Source organism: Brachyistius frenatus, unplaced genomic scaffold, assembly GCF_029030835.1.
Source record: "Brachyistius frenatus isolate BFR_SWC_R1_liver_20210118 unplaced genomic scaffold, ASM2903083v1 Contig_8, whole genome shotgun sequence".
NCBI classification, from domain to species: domain Eukaryota; kingdom Metazoa; phylum Chordata; class Actinopteri; family Embiotocidae; genus Brachyistius; species Brachyistius frenatus.
In genome coordinates, this window is record NW_027210607.1 from 2934690 (window position 1) to 2955761 (window position 21072).

At 40.7% G+C, this 21072-nt stretch overlaps 1 protein-coding gene across 1 annotated transcript in view; it reads left to right on the forward strand.

Moving 5' to 3' along the window:
• LOC138615978 (adhesion G protein-coupled receptor A1) overlaps positions 1-21072 on the forward strand; it is a 174119-nt gene that overhangs the window by 42429 nt on the left and 110618 nt on the right. Inside the window, exons 8-12 of the mRNA XM_069689899.1 lie at positions 7453-7617; positions 11919-12138; positions 12641-12790; positions 14381-14542; positions 14860-15093. Of these exons, the coding sequence (XP_069546000.1) occupies positions 7453-7617; positions 11919-12138; positions 12641-12790; positions 14381-14542; positions 14860-15093 (931 nt within the window). The remainder of the gene's footprint in view (positions 1-7452; positions 7618-11918; positions 12139-12640; positions 12791-14380; positions 14543-14859; positions 15094-21072) is intronic.

Here is a 21072-nt window from a genome sequence, read left to right on the forward strand (position 1 = left end):
CTCATTTAAAATCACCAAATTTGGGGAAATTAATGGTTTGCACTGGACAGAAAGGGTGTGACAAACTGTAATCTTAGGCGTAACTAGTAACTAAAGCTGTCAGACAAATGTAATGGCGTACAACGCAAAGTATTGAAATATAGTGGAGTAGAAGCAGAAGGTAGCATACCATGAAAATACATAAGTACAAGTACATGAAAATTATACTTAAATGCAGAACTTGAGAAGATGTTCTTCATTACATTCCACCACTGTTTATTGTGATGTGTGTACACAGTGAGGTTCGTTGGAGCGAGAACTCCTCATGAAACGACCCTCTGACGTCTGTCACCTCTTGTTCCAACTTTCTGCTTCTAGCCTGATTAGCACAAACACTACGTCTCCCAAGTCTCCCCCTCCTCACAATACATCCTCCAGAAGTTCAACTTCACTTTTCCACCTCGGTGTCCCGATGAATTTCTCAACGCTCCGATTCTGATTAGGCTCGCAATTACCCACCGCTCTCCACTTATGTACACAAATAATGCAATTTTCGTCCTCAAGTGGAACCTATTTGGGTCATGTTTCTCTTGGCACCTGAGAACGTCTCCCTCCTGTAAGAAAACCTGCGAGGGGCAGACATTATTTCCATAGCTGATGAGTGTATAACCGAGCTCGGTCCAACAAAAACAATCTGCTGTGCGTGGGCTGAACTTCACCCTTCGCCCTCTGCTGTATCTTCAATTTCAGTGTTGAGAGAGCCTCGTGGAGAACATTTGTGCTGTGACTTCACTGGTGCACTTATGAAAAAAAGAAAAAGAAGAACTTAACTAATGTTTTGGCCTTTGACATCAGACGCTGTCAGTGCTTGTTTAGCCACATCGGGCCGGGTATTAGTCATTACAGTCCATGTTGATGTTGCTCACCTTGGATAAGTGTCCTCTGAGTCAGTCGGCCTCGCCCAGCACGCCCCATCAGAGGGGAAAGACTGAGCACACAGGATTTAGCGCGTGGCTTAAAGCGCTCGTCTGGATTTGTCGCACAGTGTTGCAGCAGTGTGAGCGGAGATGCCAAAGCCTCGCTGAAGTGACCTCTTTGAAGGTGAACCCGAAATGTTTCGCGGCTATTTACCCAGATAGAATTCTGCCTCATCCTGCTTTAGGCTGCGTCAGGCAAGTGTCAGTGTAGACCTTCAAAACACGACACCATCTTTGTTGTAACAAACATTTTGATTTTTGTTTTGTAATTTCTGCATGATATTACATTTTTCTATGTCTTCCATCTCCCTCTTATATTCATACCGCGCTGTGTCATAACGGGCTCTTATTTGCTGGCGCAGGTGGGCCGATAAGCTGATCTGTTTACATTGCTCACAGTGAGCAGCAAGCAAAGAAACGGGGCCCATGAGGCCCGATAGTTCTGTGATGTGGGCCAAACTTATGCTGAGTAATGGTGTCAGGCCAAACTCCCGGTATTAGCGATGCTAGCGGCAGCAGTGGGACCAGCCTGTGATTCATGTTTCATTAATCAAACATTTTAGAGCCCTGTAGCGAACTACAGCAGACACTTTGGATGTATCTTTCTTAATCCTCTCCATTTTTAATCAGGCTAATCTTGCACAAAATGAAGAACCTGGTTAGGAAATATTACTGAAGGCGAAGGAAAAGAGGAAAATGTCTCTCTGCCTCTTCCTCCGTGTCTCTGCTGGTGATCTCTCTAAAGCTCTTTTTCCTTTTTTTATACAAAACTCTATTCTTGCTCATAAAGGAACTTTAATTTCTTGAAATCTCTTTCCTCTTTTATTGCATTATACGGTTGTTTTCTTCAGATCCCTGCCTCTGTTGCACTTTTACAGATTTTTCCTCATTCTTTGTTTTAGATTCAACAGTCTGTTTACAAGCCTGTGCGCAGCATCAGTTGCTAAGGAGACCAAATTTGATCATGTCCACACACACACACTCCAGAGTTTTACCTCTGGGTTCATCACTTTACTGCTTGCCAGTTGCAGTCAATAAAGTCTTTTCAATAAAGAAAACTAAAAGCTGTTGATTAAAGTTAAACAAGGATAAAGTGAAGTATAAATTATACAGTGCAGTCTGCACAGTGTGTTGGGTAGAGTAATGCACAGAATGGGTTAAGACAAGGAGCTAATTTGATGGATGCTGCTGCAATGGGAATACTAGGTTCATTACATCAAAGTGAATCACTCCACCGTGTGCATGTGTGTGTGTACATGCTGATCACACAAGCGTGCCTGCATGTATGTTCATTTAAAGATTCAGAGAAACTGTGGAGGCGTACGTTCAAAAATGCACATCGCAAGCTGTCATCAACAAGCTCGCCTAAAAACGCTCAAGCTTTGGAAAAATGTGTCGGGTAGTGGGAACAGATTGAAAGTTTATAGTCTCATAAGCGACATTATGTAAACAAATCGTAAAAATATCAGCGCACGAGCATAAATGTTCATAATGAGTCTTCGGGGAGCTGCCCCACAATGGTGCAGTGTTACTGCGGATGTAGGTCAGTGCTTTGTGTGTGGCTCGTGTGTTCCCCCGCCCCACTGATTCCCACTAAGTTGATGATTCCTTCATGTGTTTATTGTGTGAAGATGACCTTTTTTTTTTTTTTTTTTTCATTTTCTGAGAACCGAACCGGTTGCTGAAGGGTTTCCTCTTGCTCCTCTTGTTCTGTCAGGGTGTAGCCGCTCACCGGGGATGTTGGAGAGAGGTAAAGGGGTGGGGGTGGGGGGGTGGGGGGCTGGGTGTGTCAGGGTGGGATGGGGGGTATTTCCCTGTGTTTCCCAGCATTCAGACAGTTGGCAGAGGTTCAGCGATGATGTAACTGTCCCCTTCACAGACTATTCACAGTTGGAGAGAAGTGCAGCAGCTCTGTTACACACTGGCATGCAAGTAATCACACAGTTACATCATCAGCTGTAATATTACCAGCAAACTATGATAAGTAAACACAGGATTAGGTTGAATATTTATCAGTTAATAACGATTCGTCATTTCATAATAACAGTTAATTTACCAACTTGTACCTATTATTCCAGTCAAAATGTATAATGTCAGCATTGTTGGAACTTCCTGATGAGGTTTATCTTTTGAAATAAACGTGTTTCTGGTCGTGCACTTTATTCTAACATTGATAAGAATTTTATAGCTATACACTAGAGGAGCACAAGTACATCAAAGTTTATCAGTAAATGTGCTGTTTCTATGTAAAAAGTTATGCTGTTAGTCATTCACCTCTTGATCTGGCGACCTCCACTTTCTAAATGTAACTTTTTTTTTGTTGCTGTTGATAAAATTGCTGACAATCTGAGCAGGCGATTCCAGTGATTATTAGGTTTCTATGGAAATCAGGGGCGGTGCTGCACAGGAAGAACTGGAGAATGGGAAAAACAGCAGCCATATAAAGGAAATCAGACACGTACCTGTATAACAAACATCTAGTAGTTCTGAGATCATGGCTCCATATAGGCCCGCCCAAGCATGACCTCTGACCACTGGTTTTGTTGAATACAGGAAGTAATCCCTCGCAAATTATCTTTTTTTTTCCAGTCTAGTCGTGTCTAGGTCTTGAATGCTCACATCTGTCAGCTTCTGTATCACTAAATCAATAACCAAATAGCCAATTCTTGCCTTTGTATACAGTAACTGTATCATGGAAACTAGTGTTTCCAGCCCGTTTCATTATTCCCTGTGAAAATACTGCTTTAAACTTAGAGTTTGAGAATGGATGACTGTGGTCTACATGTAATACTAGTCCTGTGCAAATAGTCTGATAAGAATTACCCCTTTACCTCCCAATATTTTATCTATATTATCTGTTTAGATTAGGTCTAAGACAACATCTGTCCTCATCTTGGTATGTTATATAAGTGTTGCATTATAGAAACACTGAGACCACAAGGTTTCAATTTAAAGCCCATCCACACTTTAAACTGAACTCGTGCCCTGTGGACGAGAAAGGATGTTGTTTTAAAGAGGGGGGAGGAGAGAGAGAGAGAGAGATGAAGAGGGTGTGATGGTATGTGTGAATGAGCGCAGAGGAAGGGGTCTGAGTTATAGATTTGAATCATATCATCAAGGAAATCTTTGAGTAAATTAAATATACTGACATCACAGTTCCTTCCTGGAAAACAGTCCAGCAGAGCATGCAAGCATTCTTCTAGTGTGTCACAAGTTTGTAGAAATCTGTCATAATGACAAATAAACACTTCAAACAACTCCCATCCAAAATATTAAATAATTGGTGCAAATCCTACTGAAATGCCCAGAGGTGCTTTTCAGACAAGTGAAAATGTACTAATACACATGCAAAAAACCAATCCATGTATTTACAGACTGTCACACACAAACCCCACACTCAGACACACACTTGTTCTGCAGCCCAGAATGTCATCATCTCAGTCAAGCGTTCAAATCTGATTTAGGGCCTTTTAGAAAAGCAATCAGAAAAGAGAGCTTTAGTGGAACACAGAAGATGAAATCAGGACTCATTTTATTCATTTTCATAACTCGCCCACAGACAGTCATTGGAGCAAAGCCATGTGTCCGTTTGGTTCAGGGAATGTTAACAGCCTCCGATGATTTCCTCTTTTCCTTCTCCTTACTAAACAACTAGATGTGGAGATGAGCTGACTGGAGAGCGCGATGGGATTTCACATTAAAATGTCAGTTAGGTTACCTCTCTATTAAATATACATTACAAATTAACAAGAGCTAATGTGATGAAATAACTCTTTTTGCGTTTTTATGCATTTTATTACATTAGATTAGATTATATTAGATTTAGACTTTATTAATCCCAGTGGGGAAATTTAGTGATCACAGCAGCATAGAAACACAAAAAAAGGTGCACACAATACGAACAAATTTACAATTAGTCTGTGTTCGTGTCTTGTATTATTAATTGAATATAAATCAGGTTCTTTATCCTTTTTGTCTTAATTTGTTTTCATGATGAATTTATAAGTCTTTGCTTCCCTACAAACAAAAAACTGTATTGCTGGATTGAATCTGCTTGAAAACGTCCAGTTTCTTAAAAACAACTTCATGCAGTTTGTGAACTCTCAAGCAAGCAATCTTATTAGGGATCTCTATAAGCACCATATACTGCAAGAATATTTAATAACCATGGCAACATGTATCCACACCACCGGTGATGTTTCATTGATCAGTCAAAGTAAAGTCAAGCAGATGTGCATCATGTTTGTGTCCTATTGTGATCATTTATGCAGTGAGTCATTGGAAAGTGAGTCACAACTGCACAAACATCCACCGCTGCAGTTAATCTGCTTATTCTGTTATCAGTTAATTTATTAATTATCTCTATAATGTGTGGAATATACCAACATATTTCTAATTTCCCAGAGCCAAAAGCGACATTTAAATATAACAGTCTAAAGCAGCAAATCTTCACCTGAGAAGTTCAAAAAAATATTTTTTTTTTTTAAATTTTATGCAATTCTCTTAAAGAAAAAAGACAATTAATCAGTAAACCAAACTGTTGCAGAATTATTTCATTTGGTCATTTCCTTTAGTTTGCGTCATCACCTCCAGATATTGAACCTGCTTTGCATGTCTATAGATGTCTAAGAGGGTCCTTAGACAGATGCTGAAATATTGAAACTGTGTTGCACATCCAGACGTCTAACAGGCTCTCTGGTCAGACGTTCAAATATCAACTGTGTTTTGACTAACCTACGTTACACATGAGCTGAACATTTCCCCGACGTCACAGGTTTTCTAGGTAGTTAAGCTCAGTAGCAACTTTTTCTTTGGGACCTCAAGAGAATATATTGATGTGTATATGGTTTCAACACAATGTCGAGGATAATATTATCTCCTTTTTATTGTTATGGTTTTCTGGACAAGCACATCAAATATGGCTTTATTCTCATGTTGTGTACAAGATATTCTAACACAACTACATTGGTCACATTATTGTTTCTGCTGTCTACAACATCAACAGTAAAGGTCGTAGTTTGTGTCAGTCTGAATCAAAGAGCAAAGCTGTCGGCCTGAATGGGCTATTTATTATAGGCAGTCAACAGCAGTCAGCGGTGGAGGATACCAACACTCAGAAGCCTAAATGCACTGCAGTCACAAGTCATACTGTGTTCCCTTAGTCTCCACTCTGCTCGTCTTTCTCTCCCTACTGCTGTTTTCACCTTGATGTGCAACCCACACCTGAATAGATTAGAATAGTGAACACTGCCTGGGTCCTCTTGTGTTCATCTCGGTTTGATGCTCCAGTTTCTTTCCACACTGCAAACACACCCATGTCAGACAACTGAACCTTGATTTGAAGGCCAGATGCGAACGTGTTTGCATTTTTTTTGGTTGCTGGGTAGGTTTGTTTCACCGCCTTTCGCACAGCCATATGCTGGGAAAACAAGAAAAAATCATTTTACTGGTAGAAAACTTATTGAGACAGAAGAAGGACCGGGGACAAGGAGCGAGAGATGCATACAAAATGAGGGCATTTAATTTTTCTGAATAAATAGTTCCCTCACACCGTCTGAGAAACGTTTTGTGGGATTACAGTTTCTGCACATCTGAGCCTCTCAGCCACTAATCATCTTTACTCTAAAAGATTTCATTTTCTTGTCCAGCCCGTCACTTCTCATTTCTAATGTCAACTCTCACCGCTTTCCGTTTGTGAAGCATTGTTCTCTAAGTCACATTTAAAAAAAACTTGATAGAGTGCTGTGTGGGTATACTGTGACCTCCTGTATTTGATAAACCCACACATCTTAATTAACTCACAAAAAAAGGCATTTTCTTTTTACGTACAAACAAAACAAAGTGTATATTTGACTACAACTGGATTGTATTTGGAAATTAAACAGTTGGCATTTCTCGAGGAGGTAGTATTTCCATGGTGATTATGCCCGTTGCTTAGCAATCTCCGCCGGCTTTTCTCCTTTTTTTTTATACGGAGTAAAATCCTCAAGATTAGTCGCCTTGGCAAATGGCCTGCTGCATTGGTTCTTTGTCACTGTTCAACCATCCTTTGTTTAATCAGGCATTTTCCTTTGAGATAGGAATCGCTGTGACAAAGCAGGAAAGATAAGCATGAGTAATGATCATTTTAAATCACATCCAACATTTAAAGCCACCACAACATACTCATACGCGCACAAGGGTCTCTTGAATGAATGAGATTTTGTGAATCACACACATCCTTTGCAGCATCCTGATAACAGAATCCTTAAAATGCACCTTGACTGTAACCCTTTCTGCTGTTTGACTAACTGTAATCCTAATCCGCAAATAATCTACATAAAAAAATCCTAATAGTACATTTAACCCTAAATGTAAAGCCATATCTTAATTCAGAACAAAGAACATTTTATAAATTTATAGGGAGAAATTCACCATCACACACACACACACACACACACACACACAATCCCAAAATACATACAGTCATCGTTTTACACCTCTTCTCCCCCTCCAGTGAGGTCATCCTCTCCAACATCGACGTGAGCATCGCTGGCATCTGGGAGTGCCTGGTGACCAGTTCCCGTGGCAACATCTCTCAGCAAATGGAGATAGTTGTTCTGGAGACGTCAGCGTCGTACTGCCCTGCTGACAGAGTCACCAACAACAAAGGAGACTTCAGGTGAGTCACCTCTCAGCGGTACTGTACACTCAACCACGTGGGTTCAACTCAGCTCCAGCATGTCGCTTTACTTGGAATAAAGAGGTCCTAAAGGAGTAGGTTGACATTTATGGAAATATGCTTATTCACTTTCTTTAAATACCACTCTCACTGTGTGGTAAATAACTACAGCCATCTTATTTCAGCACAGAGGCAACAGAGGGAAACGGGTAACACAGCTCGTAGTAGCGTTTGCACGGCCACTATGAAAGGCGGATCAATCAGCAACCAATGTCGATGATTAATGGCATTTGTCCCGCCTCTCCTTCACTGTGATTGGACGGCTGCTGACAGTGCTGAGCACTGCGTTAACATTTTTAACTCTCGCTGACCAGAAGAAATTGCTGAATGTTCAGCGCTCAGCAAAGAATAAACGCTCAGCACCTCGTCAAGCTGCTGAGGTTCATTTAAACAATTTATACTGTATTCAGGAAAAAACACTTTGGTGGACACGGGCCGTAGGTAGTTGTCGCGGTGGCAGAGTGTCGGACGGTTTCAGCACATGCTGATTGGTTAATAATAACCGGAGGTCTACGCCCAGTCGGCTGGATCGACTGCAAACAATTTTCTCATCGAGGGCGGCTAGACATATTCATTCTGGTTTGCACCAGGATAGTTGAACACATAACCACAATGTCTTTTTTGTTGTTGTTGTTTTTTTTTCTACATATAAATTGCTATATAGGTGTTGTTAGGCAGAGTTTGTGACTTTCTGGCTAGCTGCTTCACCTTATTTCCAATCTTAATGTTAACCTAAGTTTAATTTCAGCAGGTGGTGGATTCATATCAGTGAGAGATTATCAAGGAGTCTCAAAAATCAAAGAGTAAGCAGTACAGTTCTTCTTGCATCGTTTAAAAGAGAACTAAGGTTGTGTGAACAAACCATGTCCTTGAATCTTAAGAGTATACTGTCATTTACCAACTAGTTCTATGTAATTATCTGTAATGGACAGTAATCACTGGTTTTCAAAGCTGACACCAGGAGGTATCCTGCAAAGTAAGGCGATAGTTTAACCTCACTATAATTTAATTCACCAAAAATATTGCCAATTATAGAGTGTGCTGTATAAAACTTAATACTGCAATCAGAGCACCCTCTCTCTCTTATTAACTATCCACATACAGTGCAGGTACTCGAGTCTTTCCGGTGTCATGCTGGTTGTTTTTCCATCCAGTCTGCCTCGCAGCACGTTTGGCTCATTAACTGTCAAATACTAGAACAGGACAGCAGATTCTGAACAGCTCATATATTTTAATAATAATTGGATATATAATATAGAAGCTCATACACACCTAATGGCTCGAGCTTTATATCATGACTGTAAAAAATATGAGCTCGGTTTTTAGATTTAGCCGAGGCTTTTGATAAAGAGAGGTACAAACACCACACACCTCCTCGTCCTCCATCTATCCTCGTTTTCTCTGTCCTCCACCCCGTGCGACCGCCTCGAAACCTTGTAGCTGTATACACACACTCACATCCTCCACCTCTCCTCCTCCCGTGGGTGTGCTGTTGACGTGTACGCTCCTTTTGTAGCCTGCTGTACCTTACAGCCCACTTCCCAGTGCAGCGAGCACAGAGGCTTTTGTTTCTGCTGGAGCGTTGGAGTAATGGTCTGGAAAATGAGCCCTCCTTTTTTTTTTTTTTGTTGGGGTTGAAATTAATGCCATTTATTACTAAGTAGCTGCTGCTGCTGCAACAATGTGGGTGGAGGGAGGAGGGGGTGGGGGTGGATGAGAGTAAGGGGGTGAAAGGAGACTGGGGTGGGGAACAGAGGGATGGCAGGCCTCTACCCTCAGAACAGATTACTAGCCTCCTGAGTGCCACGCTCCTTTATTCTAATTTAGATGAAGTCAAAAGCGTTTCCATATTAAACTTTACTTGGGTTTCTTCTCTGCAGTTGGATTTTGATGTGGCCTTAGGCAGAAAACCCCAGCATATAAGACACATGTTTCTCCTCTGACTGTAGACAAATTGATCAATATGTGTGAGCAAAAAACAGCTCTTTCCTGAGGCGGCAGAAGCACAGAAATAAGACCTTTAATCTACAGCAGTGCCAAGAAACAAAAGCAGGAGTACTTTTATTATCAGGGAAATGGAGCCTGATGCCGCGGACTCTGAATGTTTGGTTGACTTTCTACACTCAAATGAGTTTAATTTCTTTGAAACACTAACAGGCATTACCCAGAAAATGAAAATTATTCATTTGCCTGTGAAATCACCCTGGCCCCTACCGTAGGTTGATCAGTAGAGCAATGCCAGGACTTGGTCCTTGATGACATTATTGAGAAAGACTCATTTCTTGCTTCAGAGGAGACTTCAGTGAACTTTGCATGGCCATAAGAACAACACTTAGGCTGAATTTCGCCTTAAGGAGGAGCAGGCAGGAACAGTTTTCTGCTTCAAATATAAATCCTTCACTGACATTTTCCATCTTCCACTGGTGTGCTTGTTAAAGGGGCATGCAGGCGGTTTAGTATTAAACTTTGATAAAGTTGTGGAACTTGCCACCGACAGATTAAAGCAGCAGAGGTTGAGGTATCCTGACTCACCCTGCTATCTTACAAAAAAGTGTCAAACACCCGTCAGTCCATCAGAGGATATCGTGTCAGTGTCACATTTTGCCTTGGCTAAGCGTGAAAAGTATACACGCGCATGACCTCGGTCGAAGAGGGAGGTTATGTGACCAAGGTCGTGTGAAGAAGTACAAAGACTGCAATCCAAAAATGGAGATAGGCTGGGGATGGCTGCATCAATAGAACCAAAGACTCTCACCCAGGAGATGAGGGTTCGTGAGAGCGCAACCTAGATTTCTTTGAAGTACAGTAGTCAAGTTACTTAATTAAGTCATTTATACGTTTATTTACTTATTTTAAATCATATTTTTTTCCAAACCCTAATCAAGTATGTTTTTCCTAAATAAAAGGTTATTTCTCACTGGGAACGTGACAAATAAACAACACGGAAAAGCGGAATACTAACTGGCAAATTTTGCATCAAAACTATTCATAGCAGCAGCGATGTAAATATATAGTTGAAATTAATTTTGCGCCAACTCATTTCACAATGACAAAAATATCTTTCTAAAATAAGGACGGGTGGTATAAAGATATGAAGATATTCCACTGTACGTGGAACACTCCAATACCATTGTAAACGTCCACTTCTTGTTCTTTTCAACTGATCGTAGTGCACATCAGTCAGTCATGCAGCTGGATACACGGGCAGGCAGCAGATCTGAAACAGAAGGAGTTTAATTTGGGAATATTTTTGGTTCAGACCTGATGATGCAGGTGAGCTGATCAAAGCAGGTGAAGCTGTGTCCTCTGTCTGCAAGTCCCTCTGCATGCATCAAGTCAGCTGCAGCATTTAAATTCATATTCTTCATAATGGGAACCAGGAAGTCACCTGAAATGCATATTCTGATTGGTAGACAACCAATCAGAATATGCATTTTATTTTCGGTGTGAAAGCTCAGAAAAATAAACCCCCTTTCCATAAAGATAATATGTCGTTTTTGGGCCCACAAGTGTTCATGCTCTGTGAAAGTACTCGTGACAAAAACAACAGCTGTGTAATATAGATGATGTGTGAATAAATGTCACAAATAAAGAGCCACCTGTGTGTAAAGGCCTTTAACAATGTGGTTTTTAGTAGCTAAACATAAGGCACCTTACTTTTTACTCCTAGATGAGGCAAAACGTGGCAGTGACAGTATTCTGTAGTCGAACAATTGGTGTATTACACACTCTGCTATGATATTGGCTGGCCTGATTTCAAGGCGTGGTATGGGTCAAGCTGCACTCCACTTAATTGGATGGATTTTTACTGTATATACATCCCTGTGTTTGTAACTAAATATAACTGTGATGACATCATATGAGTTTTTTTCTTAGAGTTTGGAAAGCGGCTCTTGAGCCACAGGAGATATTATGCAGCTGTTGTCACAGACTGAGCAGTAATTTAAAAAATCAATCTCGATTTGTCAGAAAGCAAACACATTTTTGGGCACACAATTGAAACATTTATGCATTAATAAAGTTAGTAAATAAAGATAATTTCGTCAGAAGTCATCACACAATCAAGTATCAGAATCTGGCAGTCTTCTGCAAAAATAATTAGACTTAGCTAGAAATCAAATATGCAAATTAATACTTTCCTAAGTACAGGGAGTATGAAATTGCCATCTAGTGTAGATTCCTAAACTCACTTCATGCTGAAATTTTTTTTTGTATTTTTTTTTTTTGTGTGTGTGTGGCAGGTGGCCAAAGACTCTGGCTGGCATCCTGGCCTTCCTGCCCTGTGCTCCTGCCACCTTTGGCTCCGCCCCCCAACCCGCTGGCAGCGCTCCGAACCCGTCCAGCCAGAGGGCAAAGAAGGCTTGGCGGCGGTGCGACCGGGCCGGGCGCTGGGCTGAGGAGGACTACACTCAGTGCCCGTATGCCAGCGAACTGACCCGCGTGCTGCATGAGCTCACCCAGGTACCAGTACTCATAGAGAACTAGTGCTCAGAAACAGCATGGATTCATTCACATATTCTCAACCATATTGCTTTCTTTTCAAAGTCAATAAATCAATACTAATTTAGCAAGTTTATGGTTATGTTTGACATGTTGACTTTTACATATTTGCCAACTTACTCTGTTTTCAAAGCCAGATTTAATAACTTCATATTTCTAGAAAACAAGCTAACACCTCCATTGATTCATCTGTAGCCTGCAGCTATTTGCGGTTCAGTACATGCAAGCCTTTATTACACAAACTGACTGACAACAAGCTGTTTCATTCTACATTACTCACGGGATTACGGAACCACATTAAAGTAATAAAGTTCACAATACTACATGAATGACATGAAGCAGCATTACAATGATTTATTATTCATTTTATGAACTGTTTGATGCCATGTCTCGGTTGAATTGTGCTGATGGACTGTATGATCATCCTCTCTAAGGATATTGCTTTTTTTTTTTATGATTGCAGATACCTATTAATACCACTAACGCTCAGCCTCTGGGCCAGCAGTTAGTGGCGTTCACCACCAGAGCGGCACATTTCACCGATGTCATGGATGTCATCTTTGTCACCCACCTGGTGGAGAGACTGACGAGGCTGGTGGAGAAACGCAAAGATGTAAGAGTGAACGCGGTGATACAACACCATCAATTTACCTGACAGCATGTAATCTAACACTAAAGTCCAGGCATGACACAAAAATAATAAAAATCATAATACAATGAAATAAAATAAAATAAAATAAATTGAAATAACAAGTTTCCTTTAAAGTAGAGGTGTTTAAAGCCAGGTGGTAATAGCCTTCTATTACCAGACGCAGATTCACTATATGAATATAAGGGTCTGGCTATACTCCATTGGTGATTGTTTCCAGTCGCTGAATCCTAATTGGGTGTAGACCTCGGGTTAATTTTGAAACTATTGAAGCAGCCTTTAACCAATCAGCATTGACCACCAATGACGTATGTTGTGCACTAAAACTCTACCACCGACACCATTGTTGGAACTACCCTTAGAAGCAAACGCTTAACTTCAGTGTCATCACATTGAGCACCGCCCACTTCCGGATAAAATCTTAACAGATTTTTGTACATTTATTCTTAAGGGACATCAAATGTGATTCTATCCTCAGAAAGCATAAGCCACAGCAAATCGGAAAAAAAAAAAAAAAAAAAAAAAAAAAATCGATATTTCTGCAAGTGCTCATTCAGATGTTTCCGATAGCAATGATTTCCCAAAACCTTAAAAAGGATGAGATTTTGGTTGGCTGGCTCATCTCGAAAGTAACAACAGCTCCTCAAGAGCCCGAAGTGAGTAAAGAGAAAAGGACTCCTCACTGGATCCCAGCGAGAGGCGGCAAAAGCTTCCTAAAAAGAGCCGGCAACCGGCTGTCGTCCCGTCTTCAATCCTTCAATCGATTCCAGACAGCTTAACTTTTCACCTCTACGATTTCCTCTCGCCCATGGCAGCATTGGACCTGAATGGCAATTATGGTTATGAAGATGCATGTCTTTTTTTGGGGGTGAGCCATGTTTTTTTTTACCCCATGTGAATTTCTATAGCTAGAGGCACTTGGAGGGGTTTTACGTCACAACGAAGGTCAGGTTGTGCGAGGGGAAGGGTGTTGAGCTTCGTCAGTGAAAAGAATCAATATTGGCTCTCACTTGTGCAATTACTCATCATAGGTCCCTGGGGAGGAGATATTATAAGGAGATACTTAGAGTTTTATCATTCCTTTGACAATACTGATGAGACCACCCTCATTCATCCAATAAAGAATAGTTAAATGAAGCAACAATGGAAAGTACAGTAAGCAAATAGCGAACCGCCGTCCCAAGGAAGCGATTATGCCCCATTGGAGCTGCTAATCTAAATTAAATCTCCCAATAATGAATGAAGCCACCATTGCCTCCCTCACAATTCTGACTGGAGATTATAAATGTGCCTGTTGTTGTAGATATGATTGATGTGAATGAGGACTCTGCCTCCTCGTGTGTGTGTGTGTGTGTGTGTGTGTGTGTGTGTGTGTGTGTGTGTGTGTGTGTGTGTGTGTGTGTGTGTGTGTGTGTGTGTGTGTGTGTGTGTGTGTGTGTGTGTGTGTGTGTGTGTGTGTGTGTGTGTGTGTGTGTATTTTTTTTGTACGTACCACTTGTGGAATTGCATCCGTTTGCATTCCTGTCTGCTTGTTCTCTCCTGGTTGTTCTCTAGCTGGGCGACTATATCTCAGACATTGCCAGTAACATGATGCTGGTGGAGGAGCACATCTTGTGGATGGCCCAGAATGAGGCCCGGGCGTGCACTCGGATCGTCCAGTGTGTGGAGCGCATTGCCGACCTGGCGCTGACCGGAGACAATCAGGTCATTTCGAAGGTACGGCCGGGCTACCGAACTGTAACAAGCCACACTGAAGGGTCACACTCTGTCGGGGCAAAGGTTGATTATCTCACTAAATGTCCCACAGCTTTACCTTTTTTCTTGCGGCTTTGAATAATGAGAAGTTAATTTGCCTCCAGCAGATAGCTAGAATAAAGCAAGAGAGAGATGAATTGCTTCCTTCCTTTGTTCCGTCTTACTTTTTTTCCTTCCTGCTGTCAGTGGGGATAGAAGCATCTGTTAAATGACTGATATAAAGATCTCTATCCTCCTCTTTCTCCTCCACTCCTAAATCTTGGGGTACCTTCCTTCAGGTGTCTGCTAACATAGCTCTGGAGGCCTTTCTCATCCGTCCATCAAACTTCCTCGGTTTGTCCTGCACAGCGATCCAGCGGCCCCCCTCATCTGCCACCTCGCCGCTCCCTGACAGCCACTCCCACGCTGACAAGGACACGAGCAGAGAGCGTGATGCTGCTGGGGAATCGTTGCTCAACTTCAAATGCCACACTGTCAACAACAGCGGCTCGCCGGCCAGTCAGCTCAGCAAGGTAAGGCGGCAGTTAATAAATGGCGTGAAGCTTTCTAAAATATGCCATTCCGCTCTTTTTCGCTCTGCAAAATCCAGTGAATCCAGCTGGTGGTCAGCAAACGCTGTTCTCTGAGTGCCTCTTTTTCTCACCTCCAGGGGGCTTTTTTTTTTTAAAAGTCCATTCACTTTTGAATTTTTTTGACACTGTTCAAATGCGGGCGTGAGGAAAGAAGGAGAGAAGATGTTCTAACAGAGGAGAAAGAAAAAAATGAAATATGAGAACAGGAGTACAGCTTGTATAGTAGCTCGTGGGCACAATAAAATGAATTCTCCAACACCACACAGTTGAAGCATGTGGGAGGGATTACCACCTGTCCCAAGGTCTGTTGCTGCCCATTTGTCCTGGCGAGCTGACACCTTGTTTGGATTTGTTAGTATGCTATAGATCAGCTGCTGATAGGTGGGGTTGTTGTGGGGGCAGGACCCGCAAACAGGGTGGCGATTTGGGAGTCGGACCACTCCCCAGTGATGGATAAGATGGCCTTCCGTTCCTATCGCTTTAAATCAGCTAAAGCCACACCGTGGCTCCAGTTGTGGCCATCCCAAATGACAAATAGATGAGGGATGCTCTGCATCTGCAGACAGCAGGCAAAACACTTTACATCCCCTGGCACTGAAGTGGCGTAGTTCTGCAACATTTGAACAGTTTGCGCCCTCTAGCTATTCAGTGCACAGATGAATTCATCAGCGTACATGTGGTAAACACACTGCATGTGCATGTCAGTGTGTACTAGCAGGAGAGAGTGTTTGTTTCCCAGTCTGCGTGTTTATTTCCTTTCCCTCATCGTCTTCTTCTCCGGTCAGACGGAGTCAAGTCTCTCTGGGTTTGTCAGCAATTACAGCTCTTAGTCGTAGCTGCAGGCTGTGTGGCAAGCTCGCATGCATGTACTTAAATGTAAAGCGCTGTGCAAAAGAGCTTTAGGCACTAAAAGGAAAGTGAAGATGATCTCAATAGTTGAATAGTTATTATTTATCAATTAACTTGACACAGTGCAGCAAATGTGATGTTGACATCAAGGCCCTGTGGTGCTGCAGGACTTCTTGTTATTCGTGCGACTGCAGATATTTTTTGTTGGCTCTGGCTGAATGTTTAGGATCGTTGTCATGCTGGATAATACATTTGAGACGCCCCTCTGAGGGTGTTGCTTGATAAATAAGAATATAAACATCTAAAGTGCTTAAAATGTTTGCAAAGTACTGCACTGTAGGTATTTGTGGATGCTCAGCTGAATTTGCTGTATAATGAGAAGGGCACTACTCCACTTCTACATTATTTACAGGTGGACTCATTGAAATTAGGAGGCAAATGTGGAGTAAACATTTATTTTGATTAACACTGATGAGACATCTCATCGCTGGTACCTCTGAATTTCCTGCACTTTCAAATCAAAATATGAAAAGCAAGGTTCATGATTAAGACTGTAAACTCTGATCCCGCCTTTTCATATTTGTAACATGTTTTGTGCGCTCCTCATGAAATGAATTCAATTTACACAAATCTAGCATTTCATGTTTTTTTTCTATTAAATGCAGCAATTCAACCATGTTAGAGCACCCGGTTCAGGGCTGTGATACGTATCAACCTACCAAGAAGCTGAAATTTTAATTGTGCATCACTCAATGGTTGGAAATCACAGCAATCTACAAGTTGTCAGATAACAAAAAACATGATTTATCCTGAAAGAGAACGGTCTCTTGAAGTCATAAAGTCAAAACAAACCATACAAAATTGGAGATGGCACTGGATTTCTTACTGGCAGTGGAATGTTTAGTGCTGCTACTGATGGCTGGTAAAAAAAACAAAACAATGTCCTGTATGTACAATTTTATTTACACAGTATATGACATTATCATTTTCATCATGAGAACTACTACTAACTTTATAGCTAATCTCAACATGTTCCTCAGACAGACGATTTCTAGGAAACAATTTGGAAGTGCACCATGTTTTACTTTGACTAATCTGATTGTTTGATTAAAAAAAATAATGATAAGAGTTTGGTGTTACAGTCGGGCTTTGATCAACCGTGCTATTTTAGATTGAAGATCTGTTGAGCACTGAGGCCTACAATCTTGTAGTCTTACTCTCCCATTCCCTGCTATTTATGGTCAATGTACATATCAGACTTAAAGTGAGCAAAATAGGACATTTTGCAGGTACTGCAGTGTAAAGCCAGAGCAAGAGACAAGAATGTCTACAAGCCACTTGTCAAGAGATTTAAGTTAAGGACTAGTGCGCAGTGCCAATGCAAGGAAAGATAAATCACTTCTTTATAATGATGTTTGTCTGAGAAAGACATAAACGAATGTTATTCAATCCATGTCATGTCCATTTCAGCATTTTCAAGAGGGAGCAACCACTTTTTCTCTTAAAAAATGAGTTAGGATGTGATATAGAGCTGTGACAAAATAAATTACAGATCAATAGACACAATAAGTATTTGATAAATTGATAGCGAAGTGACACCACAGTTTATGACAGGCTAGTAGTTTAATTTAATGGCTTCATTGAATGATGAAAGTAGCTAGATGACAGGAAGCAAACGGGAGAAGCATGAAACAACGGTTAGCCCTGTCTTCCCTCTTTCATTGAATGAATGAGAAAGAACATGTGGATCCAGAAAAGCATCATACTGCTAAAACCATCTTATCATCTGGATAGAGTCTAACTTAAAACTCGTTGTTTTTTGCTTTACTGTGCCAAGTGAACTTCTCACCCAAGCTGACACTTACATAGTTTATGCTCCCTTATGTCATGCAACCTATCAGAAGAAAAAGTGCCTCGAGCAAAGATGCCTTGAGTCTGCCTGTAATTATGTTATATTTTTCTCCATGTCAAGTAAAACAAATGCCTGTGTCTGTGTGCCCACATATCTAATGGGCTGTAGAGGCTTTTCATTATATTTAACCAAAAGTGAAGATGTGCCATGTAATTGCGTCCTCAGATAATCACTCATTCACAATATAAAGCTGTGCTATTATTTATACATTACAGGCCTAAGACGGTGTTGGAGATTATTACTGTATCACTGGCTAGTTGGCATGAAGAAATTGTGATAATAGTAAGGCAGCAGGAGATTACGAACTAAAGCTATACACTGTATCTCTATTAAATTAATCTTGATTTAACAATGTACATTGACTAAGAGCACCAACTCACTGAAATACCCGATTTGTAGCAACATTAGGAAGGGGAGTGCTTGTAGGGAGAGACAGCTACACATATTCAATTTGAGTCAGACTCGGAAGGTGTGATACTTGTATATTGCTTGATTCTATCAAATAATGTGCTACATATAAACATATTAATGTTAGAGGAGAATATTTTAAAGAGCGTGGTCATATCTTTCTGGTTCACTGATGTATGTGTGAATTAAGCTGTCTCAACTCCGATTTTTCCTACAAGACACAGATCTGATATTTTTACACTGTAAGAACAACAGAAAGATGCTGAAAGCTGCATGGAATATACTTTCTTTTTTTTTTTAATCTGGGACACGTGGAATGTGATATCAAATCAGATTCTGAGGCTTGAGGCCTTACATAATCCTATATTTAGATTATCAAAGCATCAAGTGTAAGTGTTGCCGTGACAATAAGTAATCCGCACATCATTCAGCTGAGACAGATCTCATAATTTTGGCTCTTGCGGCATGTTGCCTAAGTTGGTGTTAAGTTGGTGGATGAGATGCAGCAGCAGAAGGGAAAGCAAAATATACCGACTTGGGCTTCATGCATGTGATCACCAAACCAAAACCACCATGTGTTTGAATGAAGCATAAACACAGATGTAGTAGGAGTTTCAGATGTGACATGTCAACTGGGTTTAAATACATATAAAAATGGTGTTACCAGCCAGTCTGAACTGAGAGTGAAGGACTGTGGTGTGAAAATAAGCATATTTTCTTCCACCGTTAAGGTGACGTTGTGTTTCAGAGTGTGAATGCGGTGCAAGATAAATACATTTGGTATATCAGGAGCACGTAATGCACTCGCAAACACACACTCCCCTATGACTCATCAGTCAGCCTGTCTAACACTGCTCAGTTTAACAGCACGCTGTGATGGCTGCAATAAACACACAGCACCACAGCCTGTTATCTAGCAAAGGCGATACCACCAAAATACACACATGCTGAATGCACAGTCGTCACATATTCATAAAAGCACTGTTTTAGATTTGGGAATATGTCGAGTTAAAAGTAGAAGTTTTATTTTTGGAAATAATTTTGTGGATTTAAACCCCCCATTATATCAAATTTACTCATTTCCACATGTAAATTGTCTGAAATATTGCTTGTCTTCTCATGCAGCATTACATTAAGGTGATTGGACCTATTTTTCTTGGGTCCCTCCCCTCGCCCTAAAAGCCCCAAACAAAAGCACACTTCTGCTACACACTTTTTAATGAAATTGTCACAATGTCAAAGGAAGTTAACGTAATTGAGCATAATCATTGGAAAAACAAATTTGTGCTTCTCAGCAAGCCTTCTTCTTTGGCGTTTTTGGAGAATAAAGCAACCAAATTAAAATGACCTAAATGATGGGTAGAAATAATAAACTATTTACTTTTGATAAAACATGTAGTTTTAGAACATTCTAATAAAGACAAATACAGATTCTTAAAATAGGGTGTATCCCAAAACCATGATAGTGTCTTGAAAAGTGAAAAGGTGGCATACATTTATAGCTATAACAATGTCATTAATTTGAAGTTATGTTATCAGATAATTATGCTGAAGTCATCTAGAGTCATGATCTTAGCTATAAAATGTGGACTCACTGATGTGTTGGGAAATGTCTTTACTGAATATACAACAACAATTATGTCCCTCATGCTACTTACATAGCTGCACAAACACAAAATACAAATGTGTCATTATTTTAACTGATTTTATTCTGTCCGCTGGTTCTGATTGCCTTGTAAAGATGCATTTTCCCACATTTTGCAGTTCTAAAAGAGATGATGCCAAAGACAGACATTAAATGAGCTCCAACAAACTGAAACCTGCTTTTACTTGAAGGAAAACCTGTAAAGAGGGTCATGCAGACTGGTTTGCTGTTTCTTTTATACGTGTTCGGTTTGTATGACACTCAACTTCTATACATTTCCTATTTTCACCATGTTTGCATTGTAGCTCTATGGATGGTGTTGCTCTGTTAGTCCAGACTGAAAAAAATCTCTGCAACCATTGAAAAGATTAAAGAGTCCTACTCACTCTGAGGCTGACATCTTGGCTTTAGTTGACTATCAGTTAATCGGCCATAACGTTGTACTTACTGTATAGCCATGATGCCAATGAATACTGATGACACTGGTGATTTCCTGACATGTCAAGCTTTTCCTTTATCATGAAATATCTCAACACCTCGCTGATGGTTCACCACAAAATGTGGTCCAGACTTTCATGGTTCCCAGTTGTAATGACTTGAACGACTTTTCATTTAGTTCTATGATCTTTACATTGGTGGTTTTAGAGAAATATCTCAACAATTATTGGAAAGATGGCCATGAAATGACATTCAGGCATTCAAATTCCCTGTGAATTATAATCACATGGCAACCCTTTTACTTCACAAACCAACACAGTCAACATACTAAACTTTAGCTGTTTAGCGTTGGCATGCTAATATTGTCATTGTGTGCCATTGTAGGCTGCCATTGGCTTTGTTTTCTTCTCTGTTTCAAAGCTGTCTCCTGACAGTCAACCAATCAGCTTGCTCGACACTTGACACTCTCTACACAATTTGCCGTTGAAATCTGGGAGCATCAGCTGCTCTTTGAGCCTCTGCAAACCATGATTATCCATAACACTCTTATTTGTGTAAATTTGCATAAACATTCATGTGTATCTCTGCAGAAGCATAAATCAATGTTCAACAATACAGTTGAACCAACATATGTACGATGCAGGAAATGCAAATTTTTGAAATACGT